General features: G+C 41.3%; 3 protein-coding genes across 3 annotated transcripts in view; all 3 read right to left on the reverse strand.

Annotated features, from left to right (window-relative positions):
* SSBP1 (single-stranded DNA binding protein 1, mitochondrial) overlaps positions 1–21,735 on the reverse strand; it is a 44,100-nt gene that overhangs the window by 9,465 nt on the left and 12,900 nt on the right. The window lies entirely within an intron of this gene.
* Positions 2,563–3,544, reverse strand: LOC105550507 (taste receptor type 2 member 4). Its single transcript, XM_011995436.1, has one exon. It carries the CDS (start codon positions 3,501–3,503, stop codon positions 2,604–2,606), a length of 900 nt encoding a protein of 299 aa, XP_011850826.1. The 5' UTR covers positions 3,504–3,544; the 3' UTR covers positions 2,563–2,603.
* LOC105550506 (taste receptor type 2 member 3) lies at positions 10,102–11,372 on the reverse strand. Its single transcript, XM_011995435.1, has one exon. The coding sequence runs from the start codon at positions 11,314–11,316 to the stop codon at positions 10,366–10,368; it is 951 nt and encodes a 316-aa protein (XP_011850825.1). The 5' UTR covers positions 11,317–11,372; the 3' UTR covers positions 10,102–10,365.

A 21,735-nucleotide genomic window follows, 5' to 3' on the forward strand; every position in this document is an offset into this window, starting at 1 on the left:
CACTGTTGGTGGGACTGTAAACTAGTTCAACCATTGTGAAAGACAGTATGGTGATTCCTCAAGGATCTAGAACTAGAATACCATTTGACCCAGCCATCCCATTACTGGGTATATAACCAAAGGATTATAAAGCATGCTGCTATAAAGACATATGCACATGTATGTTTACTGCAGCACTATTCACAATAGCAAAGACTTGGAACTGTGCCCAAGGGGGACTTTGGGTAAGTGCCTAAGCAAAGACTGAAGACTTTCTTCAGACAGCAAAAATAGTCCTAACACAAAGACAACATATCCAACCCAGAGAGGGGAAAATTGAAGACAGTGTAGGAGAAACAGGAAACAAATTGGTAGAACTTTGCCAATACAATCAAAAGTATCCAGACAAAGCAAGACAATTCACTTACCTTTCTTAGCGAGGACAAACTGGATGTTGACCTCAGAACTCCCTCCCTGTCTTTTAGGTAGGTGGGTGGGTGGATGGACAGACGGACGGACGGACGGATGGATAGATAGATAGATAGATAGATAGATAGATAGATAGATAGATAGATAGATAGATAGATAGACTGTATATATGTTATATATTTAAACATATTTTTATTATAAAAAATGTTCATTATAGAAAACTTGAAATATACAGAAAGATTACTTGATTCCTCCCACTTAAGATAATTACTGTTTACATTTTTATACATTTCCTTTTAGACTTTTCTTCATATGTACATTTTTACCAAAAAAAAGGTATTATACCACGTATACAGGTTTTATGTCAATTTCACATAGTAGGTCATATAAAAATGTTCTTTGACTATAAGATGGTAACTACATACTATTTCATCATAAAGATATGTATTATTGTATAGATTTAAGGTATAGCATAGGTTATTTGACTAAGGTAACAGAGACCAAAAATCCAGCACCTGAAAGAATGGAGACAATGATTTCTCATAAACAGTCCCCGAGTTCAGGCTTGAGCAGTCCAGAGCTGGTGTGACAAGTCCACAGTGTCAAGAAACATGGAGCCAGCTCTAGGATGGAGAATTACTCCACTATCGCAAGCATTCACCTCATCTGCATTGTCCAAGATAGACAATCATAACGTCAGCATTCCAGCTCATGGAGGGAGTAATGAAGAAAAGATTAAAGAAGGGAAGGCAGGACTGCTCTGAAGCACCACCTAGAAATTATATACATCTTTTCTGCTCATATCGTGGCAATAATGGAATTTGCTGCCAAAATTCTGAACAGCTAACGATTTGATTACTATGGAAGAGAGGAGAAAGAACAGATACTGAGGGACCAATGAGGGTGTCTGCCACTCATTTAGGGTTCATAAGACACAGCATGCATTTAATCACTCTCAGTAATCCTTTTATCTCTCTTAGGATTTAACATGATGAATACCTCCAGGTTTCATAGCACAAAATATTGGCTTGGGTAATTTTTACTGAATATTGCAGTCAAGATTCTGGTAATCAGAATGAGAAAAGTCATGTAATTTATAAAATTTTAAGATTTATTTGACATATGTAAATATTACATAAGCATTTTATGAACACCAAAAAAAATTAAATAAATACAAATTATGATTCCCCAATTCACATTCCAAAGCTTGTCAACATCCCATCTTCAGACTCTTGTTCTTTTGGAGCCACAGTCCTATTGTCCCAACCACAGAAACAACATTCTGCAGAAGAACTGTGCTATGCACAAATGCATAAACAGATGAAATAAATTCATCACAAGTCAAGCACTCCCCCTACCTGTCCAGTGCTTCTTTGGCTTTCCACTGAGTTCCATATCCTATGGTGAGGTACAGTATTTTGTAAATTTGTACTCATATGGTGTTAATTTGATTATCTAGCACTTGCCTTTGAGCTTAGGCTGGCTCCCCTGGATTTTAAGATTTTTGGAACCATTCTTGATTCAGTTTCTTAAATACCAATCACTTCCCTCTACTTACCAACTCTGGCAATATCCTCTTTTCCAGAACAAGCCTAGAAACCTTAGGGTTTCTTGCAAGGAAGAGTTCAGTTACTGTTACCCAGCAAGTGTGAGGACACTTTTTCTGTCTTGTCCCACAGTGTTCTTTTCACCTTTCTCTTTCCTTCTTTTCTCTCTGAAACCTTTTTTCCTTTTCTCTTTGCACTGCCCCCAATTCCTCTGCTTTCAGTCAGTCTAGTGGCTCCCGGTGACCACCTATCCACTGCTGAGCCCTTACTCAGGGCTCCGCAGCTAAACCACAAACATTTAACTCATCATGTGCACCCCAATGTATTCTCTAATGTGGAAGAATTTCCCATTATACTTTAATAGACAATGAAACAATGTGATGATTTCCATTATCCATGGATTCAATGGCCATGCAAAATACATGATAAATAATGCCTCAAAAAAGTTTCTTAGAGAATGTGCCTTATTTTAAAATACTTACATACCAAAAACAATTACAGAATGAGCTGAAATTCAGGCACTCAAAAGCCTAACAGTCAGATCAGCAATCACAAAACTGAATTCCTCAGACCACTGGGAAAACTGCCAACAGAAAACCTTGCCCCCAAACCATCAGGTGAATCTAGGTATTGTTTACTGAAATTCCGCTATTTTTTGAAACAAAGAATCTTCTTTGCTGTTGTTTTCAGTTTAGGATGTGTGATAATAATGAGAACAGAATGTCCTGGAGAGTAAAGGGTGGCAAAAATCAGACAAATGGATTTGGTCCCCATATCTATCCCTGCATAAAAGGGGAGATACTGGACCAGTGTAGCAACTGAATATGGAATGTAGAGGATGAGGAAATAGATCATCAGCTTCATAGCACCTACATGAGCTTCCGTCTGGGGATTCCAGAAACCAGTGGCATTTTTCCGCATCTTCCGTATATGTCTCCTCAAGGAGTATATTAGCAAAGAAGCAGAAGTCACATTAATGATGAACTGGAGAGATGAGCTCAAGACAAAAGAAACCACTAAAGACAAGATGCCCTCACTGATATTAAATGATGTGTTATTTCTCTTAGTCACAAGTTCAGGAAAAGGTGATGCCTGGCTAAGCGTGATATACAGGCAAGTGGTGAAAGCAGAAATCAGCACACAGGCCGGCAGTAGTCTGGGGATCTTTGGGGAGATATTCCGCTTCAGCAGGAGAAACACTGAGTGTTGGAAGTTGGTAATCTTCACACAGTACAAGCTGTTGAGCAAAGTCACAAACCAGAGACTGCTTGAGTCCAAAAACATGAAACACAACACGAAAAAAGCAGACAGGTTGACTGACCTTTCCTTATTTGAAGAGACGAAATAGATGGTGTTCACCAGAAATAGTGCCAGCATAAAAAACCTGGTGATGCCCAAGCTGAACAGGATCCTTTCAGAAGAGGAGATTCTATGGCTTTTGACCCAAGTTTTGTAATTGACCACTGTAATAAACAGACTCATAATGATTCCTACAAAATCTAAAATAACTGAGGCAATAATAGCAGAGAAATAGAATAACCAAAGCATCTTTACTCATTGAGGATTCGGCAGTTTTGGTGCTGATAGTGGAGGCAGGAGAAATACCAAAATGTATAAGCAGACACCAGTATCTAGCCAGGAAGGACATCTCCTTTTTAATTTTTCCCCAGCGTGGCAAATGAGCCATCCATAATCTAAGGGCCAGCTGCTTTTACTGAGATGCAAATCTTCCAAGGATTGCATTACTATTCCTTCATTTGTATCCTGTTCTTCCTAGACATGCCTAATTACAGCAAGCCTAGGTGATCCTGGGAGTCCAATCCTCCAAGAGCAGGAGGGTGAGAGGGAGGAGTCACAACAGGCTCCAAAAACTTAGAATCCAAATCGGAGAGCTTGAGTCCAGCAATGTTTCTGTCACTGTTTTACGGTAAAGTTTTTCTTCATAAAAATGCCAGAATATGGTGGAAATCCTCATTGCTCACTCCTACCCACCCACCTTCTAGCCTCATATTCATGGATGACCGGAATCCAATTTCTCTCTCTCCTCTAATCTGTTGCTGCCACAACCGGTTTCTCCAACTGTAATTCTGGCCATGCCAATGCCACTCTTTCAACCTTAGTGACTCACCTACAGTGATTTACAGTGATCTAATAGATCAAGGTCAAAGACCCAATATCTCCTTGAAAAAACCTTTCTCAATGAATCCCATCCTTTCTGATGCCCTTTGCTTTGCATTCTCTATCTACATACATAGATTTGTGCCATAACCATTTGCTATGTTCTGGTTTTTCTTAGAAAAAATTAAGTCAACCCTTGTAGGTGTTTCCTTTATAAACCTGGGTTTATGTTTAGATCACATATGGCTATTTTCTCTTAGGCATTTAACTGTCAATCCACGTACCCTGAAATGAGATACACAGTAATGCACTGGTTGCAGTTTTGTGAGCCAAACAGCTAGGCATCTCATTGCTGGATTTCTCTGTACTTGCTCAGATGGGAAATGGCACAATATCCCTGGCAAATGATATTATGGCAGACCATAGGTGAATGTAAGAGTATGGCATCTCTTATCTACTCCAGCAGCTGAATGAAACCAAGGTGCAATCCTGGATGCGGCTACATATGTTACCAAATTAGCATCAAGGTACAGCACAAAGTCCTCCTGCAAAGTCCAAATAGAAATAGACAAGAAAAAGGAGCTAAGATATAATGATAATCAGGTTCAGAAGAGGGGAATACATTCATGAGGCCCTTTAAGACAGATGACAGGACGGCAAGCCTAGAGAAATTCTCTGACCTGGTGCCCAGGTGCTTACAGAAGCTTTTTATTCAAAACTAACAGGCACTGATAGAGGCATGCCCACATATCAGTTAAATAGGCAAACAGAATGAGCCAGGAAGACTATGACTAAAAGGAAAATTATAGCACAGATTTCCAATTAATTATCCGTAGACGGCTGCATTAAAGTGAAGTTACAGTATTACTAACATCACATTTAAATAAAATAAATAATATAGAGTAAACCATAAGAAATAAATGTGGCCAAAAGAGCAGGAATCCCAGAATTAGATAGTAACAGACTCTATCCAGAATGTACTATACCAAATTGTTGGGTTCTGTGTAGGAGGAAGTGCTGTAATTAAGATGTGATAAAGTTGGCTAGCACAATCAATGAATGAGCTCATTCAGTTAGAAGTTATTTCCACAAGGGTCAGTATAGGAAAAGTGTTAGCAGAACCCTTTCTCCCTCTGCATGAGAATTTGACCTACAGTTAAAATTCCTAGCTGTTTTCCTTATCAACCTGAGAAGGGTGAGAACATCAACTATGTTTCTAGACCAAAAAAAAAAAAAGACTCCTGACTGGCAAATTGCATCTTGACTGGAAGGAACTGTAAGTGAACTGTAATAAGTATCTTACGGAGACTGCATGCATTGGGCTTCCTTCTCACGTGCCTGTATCTTGACTCAACCCTAGAAGCTTTGTCTACAAACTTATAACATGATAAATTGGATCTTTTGGGACACGAAGCTTTTAATTTACGGCAGCTCCCAGCCTGACTCTAATGTGTATCTCTTATTATTGTACCTGAACTGTATGGCCTGCACCAAAGACTCTGCAAAAGAGGAAGGCCTGACACTGCCCTGCTGGTAAATTAGGTCCCTCAACTCTATCCGTCTGAGTAGGCTGGTACCACAGTGGACTAAGACAGTCTTGTAAGTTTGAATATTTACTAGAGCCCAAGAAGACTAACTAGCAGGCATTGCAGGCATGGGTCCAAACTCTGCTTCTTGACAGGTCTGTAAGAAAAGCTTTAGGGCAAATTGTCAAAGCAAATGAATGGCACTTAACTTATTTGATGACAGCTCTGAAGAATTAGGTCAGTCATGAAGAAACAGGAATTTAAAAGTTTGAAATTTTTTCAAAAAAGTATACATGGCACTTACGAGAAAGAAGAAAACTTCCATTTCTTGTGTTTTTTTAAAATGCTTACTATGTTCCCAGCAGTGCACCAGGCATCCTAGGAGGAGTATATGGTTATCCTATTTATGAGTGAGGAAAATGAAGATCAGGGAAAATAAGTGACTGCTTAACACCAGAGTAAATGCCTTGGCCCATTTTCTGCTGCTGTAACAGAATACCACAGATTGGGAAATTTATAAAGAAGTCTAGTTGGCTCACAGTTCTGGAAGCTGGGAAGTCCAAAAGCATGGTGCTGGCATCAGCTCGGCATCTAATGAGGACTACTTAGTACTTCATAACATGGCAGAGGGCAAGAATGTGTACATGAGAACAAGACAGGAAAAGGGGGCCAAACTCCTGCAATAACAAACCCACTCCTGCATTAATCCATTCATGAGGGCAAAGCCCTCATGACCCAGTCACCTCTTAAAGGCCCCACCTCTCAACACTGTTACAAGGGTACAATTACATTCTGGCATGAGTTTTGGAGGGGACATCCAAACCATAGCAGCAGACGACTGGCTAAGCTGAAAGGTCTGAGACTGAGCTCTTTCTACTACACTAGACTTCCCTCACTGGTTCTTTCATTCTATGAACTGTGGTTATCAGCCAGGCACTGTTAGGTGCTGGGGAAAAGAGAAGAATCACCCACAGCACACCTGCCTTCAAAGAATATATGAAATGGTAAAAAAAAAAAAAAAAAAAAAAAAGACAGATGAATAGACAATTAGAATTGAGAGTTTTAGATGCCATAATAAGGAAACACAAGGAGCACAACAGGAGTGTTCAGGAGGCACACTTGATCCAGTTTTGGCAGTTCAGGAACTGAGAAGATATATACATTCAGTCTTAAAGGATGCAAAGAGATTATCCAAAAAAAGCTAAGGTAGGGAGAAAGAAGGACATTGCAAGCAGAGAACTCTACATGCAGACTAAGAGGTGATAGTGTGTGGTGGGTTCAGAAAACAGAAGAGGGGAGGGGTACACGGATAGGAAGAGAAACAGTGGGAGATGAAACTGAAAAGATAAATCAGGAAGTATCTATGCCATAGTAGGTACAGAATTTGGACATAATTATTACACTAATGTGGTCAGAGGCATGTACCACATTAGAGAAACATACAGAATAAGTGCTTAGCTTCACCTAAAAGAATCAGAGAAAGTTTCCTGGAGGAGGGAGGTCTTGAAGAATAAGAGAAGTTGACACGGTTGATAAGAAAGATAATTCTAGGTATAGAAAGCAGCACATGGAAAAGCATAGCAGCAAGAAGAGTACGGCATATTTGGGAACTAGAAGCAGTTCAAAGTTCTTTTGGAGAAGCAAGGAACAAGAAGATGAAACTGAAAAGAAAACAGAGGCCAAATGATGACTGGCTTTATGCTGTAAACTAAGTAGTCTGGACTTTACCCAAAGCAATGGACAGCCACTGCAAGACTTTTAAGAGGGGAGCATTACTCCCCTCTTTTCACTGTATGAAGAATACAATCCAAGTAACGAGGAAAGGCTTTGCTGGAAGGGGATGGAGTTGGAAACAGGAAACTAGTTAGAATCCTGTTGCAATCACTCTGATGGGCTGAAAAGAGTGGAAATGGAGACCAGGAAACATGTGAAAGAAATGTTTTGAAGTACAACAAAGGGGATCTGGCAACTAAATGGATATTGAGGTTGTAGGAGAAGGCAGAATCTGGAATGATTTCTAGAATTCTGGTACACTTTGAACACACACACACACACACGCACATACACTTATATGTCTTTTAGTGAGTATCTTTATCGTCTGCACTAGCTTTTTAATAAAGAGATTACTTATATGAGAGGTCTGCCAAGAGGCAGAGGCTTAAAAAAGATTAGATGTGCAAGAGATCTTAGGTGGATGGGAGCCAGAGGAAGTGAGCAGAGTATTCAGATAGCAATGTAGGTCTGACAGCTATAAAAGGGGAAGAGGTAAAGTGGGGTAGGGAATAATTGGGTAGAGAGAGTTCAAAAGTGCAGTAGAGGTCCAAGAAAACTTCAACCAAGCTGATGCAGAGTCCTTGGCCAAAATTGCCTGTTAGAGGAATCCCATGTCTCAGCAAAACAGACTTGCCTTAGTACTCCACAGTGCTCCACCACTGGCTGGGAGAAGCCTGCAGGAAATGTGGCCTCACCGTAGTGGATCTCCCAAGCTGGAGCCATCAGCCAATTGAGCCTCCACAGCAGAGATCTGAGTGCACATTTTCAAGGCTGACACAAAAGGGGTCTAGAGACAAACATCACCTGCACCAGGACCCTCAAGATAGGATGATCCCTTTATTGTACCTGAAGCACCTGTTTCAGTGATGCAGCAATTAAATACTTGTTACTGTGTCTTTATGGCCCACTAAGAAATGTTTTTGAGAACAGAACCGTGTTCAAGGAACAAGCATCTCGTACAGTGCTTGGTCTCGCACAGTGCTTGGTACACAATAAGTGTTAAATAAATGTTTGTGGCAGGAAGGAATGAACTGGAATCAAGGCTAGCCAGAATCAAAATGAAGTGAGAAATGTATTCATTCCTGGGCTATTACAGCAACATCCAGAAGCTAGGCAGCGCTCATCCCTTTCTGAAGGGGGATCTGCCAGCTGGGCAATAAGGGGAGACACCTGAAAAGCCAAGGATAACTCAGAAATCCTTCCTCTCTGGCTATGAATACCCTGTCTGGCCACAAATGGAAACTGAGATCAGATAGAATACGGCCATGAAACTCCACTCATCAACTCCTGAAAATATGTATTTCAGAGTTAACCTGGAAATGTTGCTCAGACGATTGACCCAGCTCCACCAAGTCACAATGACAATTTAATGATAGTGTGGCTAACAAAATTTACTCACTGTACAAGCTCAAATGTGCTGAAAACAAGTCAGTTCTTTATTTTATCTATCAGTAATATGGTTTTTCTCCTGAGCCCCCACCTGCTGGTTGGGGAGGTGTTTAATCCAATGGGATAATGCAAACTGTGCAGACCAAAGGAAATTTTTTCCCGTCATTTTAGAAATTAAGATATAAATCCCAGAACAACCCTAATGTTAATTTCTGGTTACATATGACCAAATGTCCAGTAATGTAATGGACATTCATGCTATGTCCAAATATACTCCTTTTTATTATGTCAAAATATGCTCCTTTTCACAAAATAACAACAACAATAGCAGTTTTATTGTGTGTTTACTCCATGTAGGACAGCACTTTTCATGTGTTAATTCACTCATTCCTTCCAACAACTTTATCCCAACACACACACGCACACAATTACTATTTCCATTTTACAAATGAAGAAAGTTAAATAGAGACTGGTTAGGAAGTTTCCCCAAGGTCACCCAGTTCAAAAGGGCCAAAGCTAAATTTAAACACGGGTTGTCTGGCTTCAGGGTCCACATTCTTAGCCACAACAATCCACTTCTGAGAGTCCCATTAGGACTAGAAATCCACATTTCTGAATAATGCCATATGTATTAACTGAATATGTTTACAAATTTGAGAATTCTTCAGGATATTAAGCAATATCTTTTCATTGACATGTCAAAATTGTTAATAACAGGAAGTAAATCAGCATCTAATACTTCTGTTTAAATAAAATTGATTAAACATAAAATTTGCTTATATTACATTTGATAAAACTGTAATTTTAAAACCAAGTAGGCATCTTGGTCGAAAATAAAAACAAAACCACTTGGTCTTTTGGCAAATCTACCAAATAATTACTTGAAAATGTACTTTAGCAAAATGATCATGAAATGCAAGATTGAATTGGAATCTAGAATCTAAAGGTCTTAATTTTCTTTCCACTGTTTTCATCATTACACAATGGGTTTGTGGAAACTGGAATCATATGGAAATTGCTGTTGCTGCACAATCCAATATTAGCACAATAATAGCCTTCACTTACTCAGTACTTTACATAACACACTGTGCTAAAATGGCCAGTAGGGATCAGAAGAGGGGATCAGACAGGTAATTAAAGTAACTCACCTGAGGCCAAAAATCTTGGCCAGAATCAGAACTCAAGCCCACATCTACAGGACTGCAAAACTTTTGCTCTTTCCTTCAAGTCTACTATGTAATTTTGTGTTTATCACTGTTAGTATCTAATTTAAGTTGAAACTAGTAATCAGACTCATTGTGTGGAGCTGATGATCATTAAAATACAGCACCGTGTGTTTATAGTGAGAGTGTTCTTACAACATTGTCATTTCCAAAACACTACTACTCCTGCGCCCTCCCCACTTCCGCAACCACCATACAGACAGAGGTCGTGAGAAGCATGGCTTTCACCTTGGAAGAGGTCCTCAGGGACCAGGGGCAAAGCAGTCAGGGTTTCTCTCCTAGTGATGTTATGGAACTGGTATCATGGGAGGGTCAGGAAGAATCCCGTAGTCTTGAGCCAGGCAAAAGGCTCACGGGCTCCACCCCAGGCCCTCTGTTACTCTAAGAGAAAATGGGTCCCTTGGATCCAGGCTTCAGGTGGCCAGACTCACACCGGAGCATCTCTACAAATGTCTGCTTCAGTTTGCTGTTCCCCAGAATGACAATAAATGAGTGGCCAGCAGGATAAAACATTGTCATTACCTCGCCAATCATCTTAGCCATCTTGGTGTTTGGTAGGAAATTACCAAATGATGTAATTAAAAAGGCAAGAAAGTAAAGTAAGAAGAGAAAGAAGAAGGAAAGGATGATTCTGATGGCCCTCTTGTGGGCCTCAGTGCTTGGATCTCTGGAGCTTGTACTATTTTGCAGCATCTGCCGTGTGTGTCTCCCCAAGGAGAAGATGAGCAAAAAGTAGGAGGCCAGGGACACAACTAAGGGAGGCAGGTACCACAGAGTCCCAAGAACATGGATCAGATAATACTCATTCCTCTTCTTTCTGAAGTGTTCAGTCACATTCCTGGTGGCCTCAATTCCCCTAAGGACAGAATAGAGCTTAAACTCATTGATCAGAGATGCGGTACTACCACAGGATAAGAGCAGTGCACCCAACAGCATCCATACCATCACCCTAGAAACTCTCCACTTGAGCCAGAGGAATGTGGGGTGAGAGAAACTGGCGATTTTCAAGCAGTAGAGGACACCAAGACAAGTGGCAAACCAAATGCTCAGATGGTTTGTAAAGGTCCAGAAAACATCAATAATTTGCATTATTATCCCTGAATCATGTTCGTTGACAGAGAATACTATTAAAAAACTATCAGTCAAGATAATACACAGCAGAATGATCCTCGAGAGTGCCAGGGTGGCAATGATGAAGTCAGACAAAGACATTCTCTTGGTCTTGAACCAGCTCCTACCATTGACCAAACCAATGAAACCATTGACCAGAATTCCCAGTGTGAATTGAGTGCCACACACAATCAGGAACACCTCGTCGGTGAGTCCCATCATGTCAGCAATTAGGCAGTCCTGATCTTTGTTCTTTCTGTTGATATGTAGAATCTCCTCACTGATTTGATATTTTTCTCGTTAATCTACTCCTCTACCTGTTGCTTCACTGTACCTGTCTCTCGTCTCTGCCCAATTTAGTCTGTCGTACAGCACAATTTAGGGAATCTTCTCTGGCTCTTTCAGGTTAGTCTGTCCTCTTCACAGATGATATGGAATGTCACATTCCATCTATGAACCTAAACTTAGCAGCTCTTTGCTAAAATGCAAATGAGTAGTGTCCAGTGTCACATAGAGAAGGAAGAGATCTAGGTCACAAAGATGATGGAGGACTTGGACTCAGTTTCAAAGGGTGTAGGGCTCTGAGCTACCCAAAACAGAAAGATGAGCAGCACCAAATGGAGGAGGCTCAGAATTACTCAGAAGAGTAAAAAGTCTCATTCCTCAGGAGGGAGGACTCAGAGATACAGAAAAGGAATTCCACTAGGAGCCGCTATCCACCTGGAGTGAGGTTTAAGTGCATAAAATTGTAAAAGTTCAGTGCCATCGATCCTGGATTAGAATGAAAAGGCCTGCTCCTTGGAGCCTGGCTTACATGCACAGAGATGGCGGTAAGCTACAAGCCAGCAAGAGAAGCCTCACCAGAAAGTGGCCAAGCTTACATCCCGATCTTGGACTTGCAGTGGGAAGTCTCAGACCCACTCTGGATTTCTAGTCTGCTGTAATACTGCCAAGGGAAGCATAAGAACAATACTTCTGTTCTTAACCTAAGAGCTCCTCTGTTTAACAAGGGGCTATTAATTAAGGATCTTCACTCAGGATTACATGCAGAATTAAACAGTACTTAGTTTATATTAAAGTACGCTTATGTTCACTCTTTTTAAAGTTAATTGCTAAGGTTTGTGTACTTTTCATGTCCCACTCCCTTCCCTAAATTTAATGAGACATTAGTTTAAAACCTAAAGGACCGTGGGAATAACGATAAGATTTTACTTCTTCTTGCCGTGGAAGGTCATGTAAGAGAAAGGTAAGAGTAAAGAGTTGCTCACGTATATAGAGATAAAGTCAACAATGTATGAATAAGGAAGAATTAGGTTTAAGTACACAACACAAATAAGTGGCTTAGAGGAGAGGTATATTTGTGTTCCCCAAAGCAGTCCAGAGGCAAACTGTCCAGGCTGGTATGGTGGTTGCATGGTGATCGCAGATACCAGCTTCTTCTATCTTCCATTCTGAAGATTGCCTCATGGTCTTAGATGGCAACTGGAAATCCAGCCATGAAATGTCCACGTTTCAGACAAAAAAGAAAAAGCTGTAGGATGAGAGTCTAGGGAAGTACACCAGATATGCCTCCCAAGAGTTACTCATATAAAAAGTTCCCTGAGAGCATCACCAAGTGACTTCTGCCTATAGCCCCTTGGCAACCCCTAACTGAAAAGAATAGGAATGCAGTGCATGCATTGCGCACCCTCTCACAACTGGGTTCTATAAATACAGAAGGGACAATAGATACTGGGTAGTGCATTGATCATGTTTATTTTCTATATTTTATGCTTTGACACTTTCGGGCCTTGCAGACCCAGAGAAGGTGTGCCCTCCCAAGGTTAGCTAATTCCTAGAGTTAGCAAACAACTTGCCTGAGAAAACACCTTGGATAAGCAAACCAGCCAATCCTGAATCCATACTGCCCCTCCCATCTACCTCCTTTGCTTAGGACGTAGAAAACGAGCCCAGGACACTATGACCTTGCTTTCAATCACCCCAGGGCCAGGCACCTGATAACTAGGGACCATCTTGAGAGCCTGGAGCCTGCTGAAATTATTCAAACTACCCAATCCTAAACTTGCTCAGCTTTCCACCAGTACCTTACTCATTGCTTCCCTATGAAAAACACAACAAAGGCTCTGGCTCATGTTTTCCCCTCTCCTTCTTCCTCCTGACCAACTCCAGTGCGTCCCTAAGTGGCCCTGCATGGCATAGCATGCTACCTCCTATTGGGAACTGTGAAATAAAAGACTCTTCTTTCAAAGCAGTTGTCTCCATGACATGATTAAAACAGTTGTCTCCTACCGTACATGATTAAGGCAAGTCCCAGGTACATCGTAAAACAGGTGGGCAACTGGAAATCTTTTCCACAATATGGTTTTCTAACACAGAAAGCTAGAATCTACAACAGAAAGCTAGAATGCTTTAAAGTTACCTCACAGCCAGGCGTGGTGGCTCATGCTTATCATCCCGGCGACCCAGAAGGCCAAGGTGAGAGGAACACTTGCACCCATGAGTTTGAGGCTGCAGTGAGCTATGACCGCATCGCTGCACTCCAGCCTGGGAGACAGAGCAAGACTCCAACATACGTACATATGTTATAAATAAAGGATAAATAAATAAAATTTAAAAATTAAAAATAAAGAAAATAACCAGTTTATAATGTGTTTGGCAGAAGAAAAAGAATAATCACTACTGTCTCAACTTCTCCTCTGAGCTCGACTAATATAATTAATGCCCCGCCAAGGAGCAGTCAGAAAGTCTACGGATAAACCATATTCAAAACTAAGCTCATTCCCTTTCCCCCTCTCAACTCTGCTCCCACATCCACGTTCCATAAACTCAGAAATGAAGTGCTACTATCCACACATGTCTCCGTGTAGGAACCTCAGAACCACCTCTGAATTGCATTTCCTCTTAGCGATAGTGGTTGTGTCACCACTAGATCTTGGGCAGAAGCTGTAAGTGATTCTCTGCAGTATTTCTAACACAGAGCCTAGCACAGGGTCTGGCACAAAATTGGTACACAATTCGCATTTGTCAAATCAATTTGAATCCCAAATGCCCCTCAAGTCACCTCTCATCCCCACTCTTGCTAACCTTTCTAGGCTTAGTACAGAGCTTCCTAACTGGCTCTAGGCTTTCTCCTTTTAGCCCTTCACTCTGTCTTTGTTGTTCTCCTTCTAAAGCACAATTCTGATAAGATGTCGTTGTTTTCAAACCTTCTATTGCTCCCCATTGCCAAAGTTCTCTGAAAGCTTTCAAGGCCCTTTACTATCTAGCCCCAACCCACTTTCCATATCTCACCTTTGTTTCGTAAACTTTTGTTTCTGGATCTTTGCTCATGCTGTTTCCTCTGCTGAAAGCTAACCTATCTATTCTCTTCTAAGCTACTCCTCATACCCTATCACAGTTAGCTACAAAGGTTTCTGCTTATCCTCCCTAACCCTCCATAAGCTTAATTGTGAATTCCTTCAGTGCAGGAATCCTGTTATATTCATCCCTACATTCAGGTCCTATATGGGTGCATGACATATAGCAGATGCCCAACTGACTTCAGAATTTAAAAAGATACACAGATTGATTACAAATAGTTGTGGAAGATTAAAAGCATAAAACAAATCACTAACATGGAATAAGCTGTTTAGTAATTCATGAAAGTTAACAACAAAACAAGTCAGGTATAATAAACGATTTCAAGGTTAATATGCTTTGTAAATATCACATAAGACTTGGCAAGATGGACATAGTGACTTAAAATAATTATATGGTCAGGTGCAATGGCTCATACCTGTAATCCCACCACTTTGCGAGGTTGAGGTGGGTGGATTACAAGGTCAAGAGATCGAGACCATCCTGACCAACATCGTGAAACCCCATCTCTACTAAAAATACAAAAATTAACTGGGCGTGATGGTGCACACCTGTAGTCCCAGTTACTCGGGAAGCTGAGGCAGGAGAATCACTTGAACCTGGGAGGCAGAGGTTGCAGTGAGCTGAGATGGCGCCGCTGCACTCCAGCCTGGCGACAGAGCGAGATTCCGTCTCAATAAATAAATAAATAAATAAATAAACACCTTGTTTAAAATAAAAACTAGAATAATAATAACAGCCAACATGTATTGAGCACTTGTTTCAGTTACTATGTATTATATAGGTTATATGCACTGTGTTACTTATTGTGCTTTTCACAGCACGCCTATGAAGGAGGAACTATTATCCTTGTTTTACTTCCAGGAAAACAAAACAACAAAGATCTGAGGCAGATAAAGTTAATTAACTCACGAGAGAGACCACTCAACTGTCGAGTGGAGAAGCAGTAATTCAAATCCAGGCTGACTGCACAGCCTTAATTCTGAACTATTATTATAGACCACCTTTTTTTCCAATGACAGGTAAGGCAGAGAAACTAAATGTCAAGGTGCGCACCTACAATGGCAAAACAAGACTCTGACATGGCAGAGAAAAAATGATGGAGAATAAAGAGACAAAAAAAAAAAAAAAAGAATTTCATCATGCCTGTAGTCCCAGCACTTTGGGAGACTGAGGTAGACAGATCACTTGAGGTAAGGAGTTCGAGACCGGCCTGGCCAACATGGTGAAACCCTGTCTCTACTAAAAATACAAAAATTAGCCAGGTGGTGTGGTACGCACCTGTAATCCCAGCTACTCAGGAGGCTGAGACAGGAGAATCACTTGAACCCAAGAGGCAGAGGTTGCAGTGAGCCAAGACTGCATCACTGCATTCCAGCCTGGGCAACAGAGCAAGACTCCATCTCAAAAATAAATAAATAAATAAATAATTTCATTATTGTGGTTGCATGATGCTGACAACCTAAAAAGTTACACACTATCCTAGTACAGACTGTGGGACTGGCCCAGAAGCAAATTACAATAGTGAGGGGAGACTTCAATGCTGCTAATGCCTGCCAAAAATCTCATTCTCTAAAAAGTGGGTCTGACAAATTCTTAAACAACATTCTTGATTATTTCAACTGGTAATGAGTAAACAATGAAAGGAGCAGACGCTCTGAACTTACTCTAACCAGTAAAAAGACAGTGCTTGATATAAAGGAAGACGAATATGTTAAGATAACATGGTAGAGAAACTGACTCATTTCTTGTAAGATCATTAAACTGAAAATCAGAAAGAATTAAGAGGTAGAGGTATTCTCCTTCACTTATAACTCTCCCTCCAACCAAAACCGATTAAATTCCCAGTGTGATTTAGATGCACGCCGCATGGGTCACTCTTGAAAGGTTGGCTGTGGGATGTTCACTGCAGCACTATTCACAATAGCAAAGACATGGAATCAATCTAAATGTCCATCAATGGTAGACTGGATGAAGGAAAAATGGTACATATACACCGTGGAATACTATGCAGTCATAAAAAAGAATGAGATCATGTCTTTGCAGGAACATGGATGGAGCTGGAGACCACTATTCTTGGCAAACTAATGCAGGAACAGAAAACCAAATACCTAATGTTCTCATGTATAAGTGTGAGGTAAATGATGAGAACACATGGACACAGAGAGGGGAACGGCAGACACTGGGACCTACTAGAGGGTGAAGCGTAGGAGTGAGAGGATCAGGAAAAATAACTAATGGGTACTAGACTTAATACCTGGGTGACTAAATAATCTGTACAACAAACGCCCATGACAGGAGTTAACCTATGTAACAAACCTACACATGTACCCCTGAATGTAAAAGTTTGGAAAATCTACATTCTTCGTAAGGAATTTGACAGATTTCTAACACTTTCTGATTTTAGTGGTAATATCAATGAATTTGATTAATATTATACAATAAATGTGTCAACATTTGAAGAAAGTAAAAGGTTGGTGGTATGGTTTGGCTCTGTGTCCCCACCCAAATCTCATCTCAAATTGTCATCCCCACATGTCAAGGGAGGGACCTGGTGGTGATTGGATCATGGAGACGGTTTCCCCTATGCTATTCTTGGGATAGTGAGGGAGTTCTCACAAGATCTGATGGTTTTAAAAGTGACAGTTTCCCCTGCTTGCTGTCTCTCTCCTGCCACCACGTAAGACGAGCCTTGCTTCCCCTTTGCCTTCCACCATAATTGTAAGTTTCCTGAGGCCTTTCCAGCCATGTGGAACTGTGAGTCAATTAAATCTCTTTTGTTTATAAATTACCCAGTCTCAGGTAGTATCTTTACAGCAGTGTGAAAATGGACTAATACAGAGAACTGGTCCTGGGAATAGGGCACTGCTATAACAATAACCTAAAAATGTAGAAACGACTTTGGAACTGGGTCAAAGGCTGAGGTTGGAACAGTTCAGGGGGCTCAGAAGACAGGAAAATGTGGGTAAGTTAGGAACTTTAGCCTAGAGACTTGCTGAATGTCTTTGACCAAAATGCTGATAGTGATATGGACAATGAAGTCCAGGCTGTGGTGGTCTCAGATGGAGATAAATAACTTAATTGGGAAGTAGAGTAAAGCTCACTCATGCTATGCTTTAGCAAAGAGATTGGCGGCATTTTGCCCCTGCCCTAGAGATCTGTGGAACGTTGAACTTGGGAGAGATGTTTAGGGTATCTGGCAGAAGAAATCTCTAAGCAGCAAAGCATTCAAGAGGTAACCTGGCTTATTCTGAAAGTGTTCATTTATATGCATTCACAGAGTTTGAAATTGAACCTTACGTTTAAGAGAAGCAGAGCATAAAGGTTTGGAAAATGTGCAGCCTGACCATGTGGTAGAAAAGAAAAACCAACTCTCTGAGAAGGAATTCAAGTTGGCTGAAGAAATTTGCATAAGTAACAAGGAGCCAAATGTTAATAGCCAAGACAATGGGGAAAATATCTCTAGGGCATGTCAGAGACCTTCCTGGCAGCCCCTCTTATCACAGGCCCAGAGGCCTTGGAGGGAAAAATAGTTTCCTGGGCCACGCCCAGGGGCCAACTTCTCTGTGCAGCCTCAGGACTTGGTTCCATGCATCCCAGCGGATCCAGCACCAGCCATGGCTAAAAGGAGCCCTCAAGGAGAACCTCTGCTACAGCAATGTGGAAAGAAAATGTGGGGTTGTAGACCCCCAATAGAGTCCCCACTGGGGCATTGCCTAGTAGAGCTGTGAGAAGAGGGCACCCATCTCCAGACCCCAGAAAGGTAGATCCACTGACAGTTTCCACCATGTGCCTGGAAATGCTGCAAGTATTCAACACCAGCCCATGAAAGCGGACACAGGGGCTGTACCTTGCTGAGCCACAGGAAGGCAGGGACAGCTGCCCAAGACCAAGACTGTGGGTGCTCGCCTCTTGCATCAGCATGCCCTGGGGTGGCCTACATGTGAGACATAGAGTCAAAGGAGATTATTTCAGAGTCTTAAGATTTAATGACTGCTCTGCCAAGTTTCAGACTTGCATGAGGCCTGTAGCCCCTTTATTTTGGTCAATTTCTCCCATTTGGACCGGAAACATTTGCCCAATGCCCGTACCCTCATTGTATCTTAGAAGTAACTAACTTTATTTTACAGGGTCATAGGTGGAAGGGACTTGGCTTGTCTCAGATGAGACTTTGGACTTGGTCTTTTGAGTTAATGCTGGAATGAGTTAAGACTTTGGGGGACTGTTGAGAAGGCATGATTGGTTTTGAAATGTGAAAAGGACATGAGATTTGGGAGGGTCTGGGGCAGGATGATATGGTTTGGTTATGTCCCCACCCAAATCTCATCTCAAATTGTTGTCCCCACGTGTCAAGGTAGGGACCTGGTAGGTGACTGGATCATGGGGACGGTTTCCCCCGTGCTGTTGCCTGATAGTGAGGGAATTCTCCCCAGATCTGATGGTTTTAAAAGTGGCAGTTTCCCCTGTGCCCTCTCTCTCCTACCGCCTTGTGAAGAAGGTGCCTGCTTCCCCTTCACCTTCTGCCATGACCATCAATTTCCTGAAGTCTCCCCAGCCATGGAGAACTGTGAGTTAATTAAACCTCTTGTTTATATATTACCCAGCCTCAGGTAGTATCTTCACAGCAGTGTGAAAATGGACAAATACAGTTGGCTGTGGGAATTTGTGGATATGGAGGGCCAGTGGAGAATGAATGCAAGTGGAAGCAGGCAGCAGGCAGAAAGCAAAATGCAAACTTCACATACCTGAGTTCAAACTCCAGGTGTGCATCTTGGAAGATGCATGACTTTGACAAGTTATTTAACCTCTCTCGATTTTGGGTTTCCTCACCTGTAAAATGGGATTATTGTACCTTCTTCTTAGTATAATAGCTAAATGAGACAATGATAAAAAGTACTTCGCTTAGTGCTCAGTACATAATAACCAGAAGAGAAATGTCAGTCATTAATATGATTATTGTTTCATCTTAAGAGATTTCCCTGTAATTCATTAACCTTGGACTTGCCTCTCATTTTCCACAATGATTTTCTTGCTCTTACTCCCACAGATCTTCACAGAATATTATGCAAACTCTGACAGAAAAATAGTAAAGTGATCCTGCCCTCATTTTCTTTTTGAGTCCCACCTAACTGAATGACAAACATTTATTAATCTTCATGTCACTGTGCTAGGCTGAGTTAGATTGGGGGAAAAGGGTGGTTTGAGTAAAAGAAAACCCTGCCTTCAAGAATTGCATGATCTCATTTGGGAACAAAGGGAAAACAGCACTAACTTCTCCTAACTGAGCTGCAAAAGTTAGGCTGTAATCCACATTGCAATGATGAGTAATTCCCAAAGAAATGTATACTGTATTGCCAAAACTGCCACAGAAACATATCTTTGGTCAATTTTTAGGTATCTCTGAATTAAATGTCCAGTGTGTTTTAAGAAATGATTGATTCTTTGAGAACTGTAAAGGCATCAAAAAGTAGATCTCATATAGGTTGGTGTTGTTTGTTTTTAAGATGGAGTCTTGCTCTGTCACCCAGGCTGGAGTGCAGTGGCACAATCTCGGCTCACTGCAAGCTCTGCCTCCCAGGTTCATGTCATTCTCCCGCCTCAGCCTCCCGAGCAGCTGAGACTACAGCCCGCCACCATGTCCAGCTAATTTTTTGTATTTTTAGTAGAGACGGGGTTTCACCGTGTTAGCTAAGATGGTCTCGATCTCCTGACACCGTGATCCGCCCGCCTCGGCCTCCCAAAGTGCTGGGATTACAGGCATGAGTCACTGCACCTGGCTAGGTTGATGTTTAAAGTAAATTATTTTGGGCTGTGTACACGTGTTAACAGATGAATGAATCATACAAGCATGAGATGCTAAAATGCAGATGGTGGAGGAAAATATATAAAAGATTTTCTTGTTCACATCCAGTGAAGTGGTACTCATTAAAAGTGAATGAGTAAAGTAAGCCTGGCTCAGAAATAATGGAAAGATCTTTTTCCCCAAATAAAGTTTTATTTTTTTCTCATTATAAAAGTAATATATGTTCAATGCTAAAATATATATAAATTGTAAAGAAACAAGGAAAATCACACATAATCACCCTCCCTAGAGATAATATCCTGTTTCTCCCTCCAGACTTTAAGCATATCTTAATTACAACTTCTTTTTCAAAAACGGGATACCCTGGACATACTGTTTGATACTTTTTCTCCCATTCTTCTAGGTATACTATTCGTCTTACCATTTAACATGAAACCTCCAAATCGAGGTCACAATGCAGTTTTCTGAGGTTTATTCCCTGACACTATCACATCCAAAAGGGAAATGCAAGACCCAAAGCTTGGGTTAGAAGATCCCTACAGTATTTTACCGCTATCATATTCCCACATGTGCTCTGCCTAGACCAGCTAGGGAGCAGGAGAAAGTTTCTCAGCAGACGGGGCTTCCTAGGGGTGGGCAAAGTTTACCTAGCAAGTCTGACTGACTTGAATCAGTCTGCTAGAATCATACGCATGCTGAGGACGGCACGCTACACACCTGAGTCTGATAAAGCACTGCTGCTTCAGCCCCACAGCCTTTCAGAGGCGTGGAGAGAAGAGGCAGCCTTCAGGGAAGAGTTGAAAGCAGAGCCCCTCGGCTCACAGTGGTCCAGCACAGCATCCTCTTCTGCCCCTGCATTCTGGACTCAGAAACCGCTCTGGGTTGGTAATTAAACTCTTCTGTTCAGCATGTCATTTTCCCAAAGCAGAGATTTATCACCCTGCTTAAACAGGACTATTAATCTGCATAATTTCTCACAACATTTAAGGCACATAAAAGTTGCTGTGCTGATGGAAGAAATAGAGTTGCTCAAAAGATAAATTTTATACACTTCACAATTTTGCTTAAGGAATGTGGCACAAAGGAATAAAGACTACATCACCAGGCAGTTTTAATGTGTGAACTTAAGAGAGCAGAGTTAATATGCTGATTAATAGTCCCAGCTGCAAGAAAAAGAAAGATGGCTGGCAGGAGAAAACAGCAATGAATGTTCTACTGTTCCTGGGCAATGAGAGGATAAAGCTAAAAAATTCCATCTTTCCTCAACCAAAATGCACTGTAAGTATTAAAAAGCTACTCAAGTGTGCAGAAAATACCTTAAGACAAAAAAGTCATGGACCTATAACATAGCTTGTGAATTCTGAACCTAATAAAGTCCAATATGACCTAAGCTGCAGTTAGCACTACACCTGTACTCTTAGGCAGAGAGGACAGAACATGTAGGCTGGGGAGCAAATACATAGGCTGGGTCAGAGGCCAAA

The sequence above is a fragment of the Mandrillus leucophaeus genome, unplaced genomic scaffold (assembly GCF_000951045.1).
Source record: "Mandrillus leucophaeus isolate KB7577 unplaced genomic scaffold, Mleu.le_1.0 Scaffold49, whole genome shotgun sequence".
Lineage (NCBI taxonomy): Eukaryota > Metazoa > Chordata > Mammalia > Primates > Cercopithecidae > Mandrillus > Mandrillus leucophaeus.